This window comes from Humulus lupulus, chromosome 6, assembly GCF_963169125.1.
Source record: "Humulus lupulus chromosome 6, drHumLupu1.1, whole genome shotgun sequence".
NCBI lineage: Eukaryota > Viridiplantae > Streptophyta > Magnoliopsida > Rosales > Cannabaceae > Humulus > Humulus lupulus.
This window is the reverse complement of record NC_084798.1, coordinates 67753589-67757039: the sequence shown is the minus strand read 5'-3', so window position 1 is coordinate 67757039 and position 3451 is coordinate 67753589. Positions and strand designations below refer to the sequence as shown.

At 38.7% G+C, this 3451-nt stretch overlaps 1 protein-coding gene across 1 annotated transcript; it reads left to right on the top strand.

Moving 5' to 3' along the window:
• The first annotated feature begins 1577 nt into the window (after positions 1-1577).
• On the top strand, positions 1578-2970 carry LOC133785183 (uncharacterized). Its single transcript, XM_062224437.1, has 3 exons — positions 1578-1673; positions 1767-2045; positions 2170-2970. Exons 1-3 carry the CDS (start codon positions 1578-1580, stop codon positions 2968-2970), a joined length of 1176 nt encoding a protein of 391 aa, XP_062080421.1.
• The last annotated feature ends 481 nt before the right edge of the window (positions 2971-3451 follow it).

Below are 3451 nucleotides of genomic sequence, written 5' to 3'. Positions count from 1 at the left end.
AGCCATCAACATTTACAACTTCAAAAGGAGCCTTTGGATCCTTAGAAGTTGGATTAGGGTCATTCCTAAGCTTGTAAAAATCAAGCAAATAAAAAAAAATAGGCAACAAAATTGAAAATGGCTCAATAGCCCTCATTGCTGCACTTTCATACCTCCCAATCCTCAAAGAGTTGTACATGTAAATACACCTCCCCTTAATATTTAAATGCTCAAGAATCCAATGACTCTCAACTTTCATATTGATGGGAAACAACACATGGTCAACATCAACCCATGACAACCAACACATAATCCTATAACCTTTAATAAACTGAGCAACAACATGCTTAAGACTCACAACATAATTGTCATTTCCATTCTTGACATAACGTTCATATAAAGAAGTTATGCTTTCATGAAAGAAGCAATATGTTGTTGTGAAGGAAACATTAGGTCCAGATGCATACTTGCCTTTCTTAAGCAGGTAATAAAAACTGACATTCATATGTTGAGAAAACAAACATAGAACAATAACATAAAAATATAGAAACATAAGAAAATATCAAAACAACAAAAAAAAAACCAACAAACAACATCAAAACATATAAAAACACACTAACCCAATCAGATTAAAACTCACCACAATGAACAAGATTTTGAAACCACATCTTGTCCTCTACATCATCCACTCCAAGTTGAAAAGCAGGAATAATAATATTCTTACACTTTCCATAAATTTTGTTCTTCCTACAACAATTAAGAAGAAAAAAACAATATTCAAGATGACATTAAAAGAAATAATTAAATACAAAAATAATAACAAAAATAAACCTAAATAGCATACCTGAGCTTCTTATTACGCCCCTCAACAAGCCAATTATCAAAATCATGTTCATGATCAATATTAGGACCCTGCCCAATATTGTCATCCAGTGAGCACAATCCTTTGACATAACTAACCATAGAAAATTGTTGCCCAGCTTCAGAAGAACTAGAAGTCCCAAATTCATTCATGAATGGAGACTTTAAAGCTACCCCAGGCTTCACAATCCTCTTTCTAACATCTGCGGTAGCTTCAATCTCAACACCATCCTCAAGACAACTTGGAATCAACAGTACACAAAAGCACAACCTATAAAATTTTACAATTACAAACAACTTGAAATAAGTAAAACAACAACATGAAAACACAAACCCACATTAGTTGCAGGAACAACTTCACCATCAGTAACTTTGGTCTCCTTTCCAGGTTGCACAACATTGGGCATGTCAACATCAACAATGGAGCAACATGGATGCAACTAGACATCAACATGTTTACAACTAAACATTAGTAACTAAAGCAACTAAAATAACTAAACGACAACATAAAAAGAACATAGAAAAAACATACAACAATCTTTGAGACAACATCTAACCCAGACATAACATAATTTTTAACATCAACCTCATTTAAGTCTTCAAAAATCTAATCACGCTCTTTGTCACCAATAGTCTACATAACACATAACAAAAATCATAAAAACATTTACACATAACAATTGAAAACTAAAATGTAAAATATTATTAAAAGCTGAAAGATCGGTTTGCGCTCTTCCATGGCGAAGAGGAAGAAGCCGGTTCGTAAGCCTGAGATTTCACCTGATGTTCGGCCTGAGCAGGTTGTGCAAGAGGACCGACAGGAGATTGGATCGGTAGGCAATCAAGCTGATGAGTCAGGGAAGGGTAAACGTTTGGGTGAATCACCTGGGTCTGGGTTTTTGCAAGACGCTAAGATGGCCTGACAGGGTTTGGGTTCCCAGCCTTTTGAGGAGCTGGGTGATGGATTGGATGCAGAGATGAATACGGTTTCTTGGGCGGACAGATGCGACGATGGTGATAGGGTCCGGGAAGGGGAATTTCAGTCGGACTCTCAGCATGTCTGGCAAAAATTTCAATCGAGAAAATTGTCATTTTCTGAACCCAATCTTGAATACACAGAACCTATATTTAGGAATGGGCAGAAGCTGGCGCAAGTGGATGTTGAAGAGGTGAGGATACAGTCTGCAAATTGGAGCTCTGCTATGGTTTGCATGGTTCTTGGAGCAAACCCTCCAATGGTCGTGTTTGAGGGTTTCATAAAAAGGGTCTGGGGTCATTTAGGGATAGCCTAGATTTCTAGAATGACGTTGGGGCTAAACTTTGGTGAAGTTCAATGACGAAGCTACTAGAGACCATGTTCTTGAGAATGGAGTAATACATTTTGATAGGAAACCCGTTATTATTAGGCCTTGGACAGCCAATCTTAGTGCGATTCGCTTGGTTCGTTCGGTTCCGCTATGGATTCATCTTCACGATCTTGGGCTGCAATATTGGGGGAGCAAGTGTCTTAGTGCATTGGTTAGTACGATTGGTAAACCTCTTTTGGTGGACAAATTCACTAAAGAGCGTTCGCGTATTCAGTTTGCTAGGGTGTTAGTGGAGATTGAAATCACAGATAATCCCCCACAATGCTTCCAGTTTATCAATGAGCATGGTCAGGTGGTTGATCAAGGAATAGAGTATGAGTGGGTGCCTACTAAGTGTAAGAGTTGCTATGGTTTTGGGCACAATATGGCAGAATGTCGGAAGAATCTTAAGGCAGTGTGGGCGGAGAAAGTAGCTCAGCCTACTGTAGAGAAACCGTTGGTTAAACCAGGAAACTCAGAGGGAGATGCAGTTAGGGGTCCTAGCAAGGAAATGGAGGGGTCTAAAGCTCTTAAAGATTCAGGAATGGGTGAAGGTGACATGTATAATTCTGAGAAGAATAAGTCTGGGCAGGTTACAGAACAGAATAAGGAAACACAGTGGCAAACACCTAGACGGGTTAGCTCTCAGAGACACGGTATTTTGGCTGGTTTATCTAATGTGGCTGTCTCGGCTCATAATCAGGGAAATCACTTTGATGTTCTTCAAGAACAGGTTCGGGATGGTAAATCTGGGGATGTTACTGGTAGCTCTTCTAATGGATAAGTGTCCTATCTTGAGTTGGAATATAAGGGGACTGAACAAGGTGAATAAACAAATTTCAGTCCAAGAAATGTTTAGGAAGAATAAGATTGGTATTAGTGGTTTACTGGAAACTAAACTTCGAGGTAATAAAATAGATGAGTTTATGGGACATCGATTTCCTGATTGGGACTATTTTTCCAGCCCAAATACTGAAGGAAGACTGTTAATTCTTTGGCAGAAAGGAATAGCTAAGGTGAGTATATTGGAAGACTCTTCTCAGCTGGTTCACTGTCAGGTTAAGTTGATTGGTATACAGAATATTTTCTATGTTACGTTCGTGTATGGATTTAATTTAGTTGATAGTAGGAGGAGCCTTTGGTATGATCTAGCTCGCATTTCTCTTACTATTAAGGCTTGGCTGGTTCTTGGGGATTTTAATGCCCCTTTTTCAGGGGATGATAGGTTTGGTGGCTGCTCTATATCTAGTGTTGAATTGGCTGAT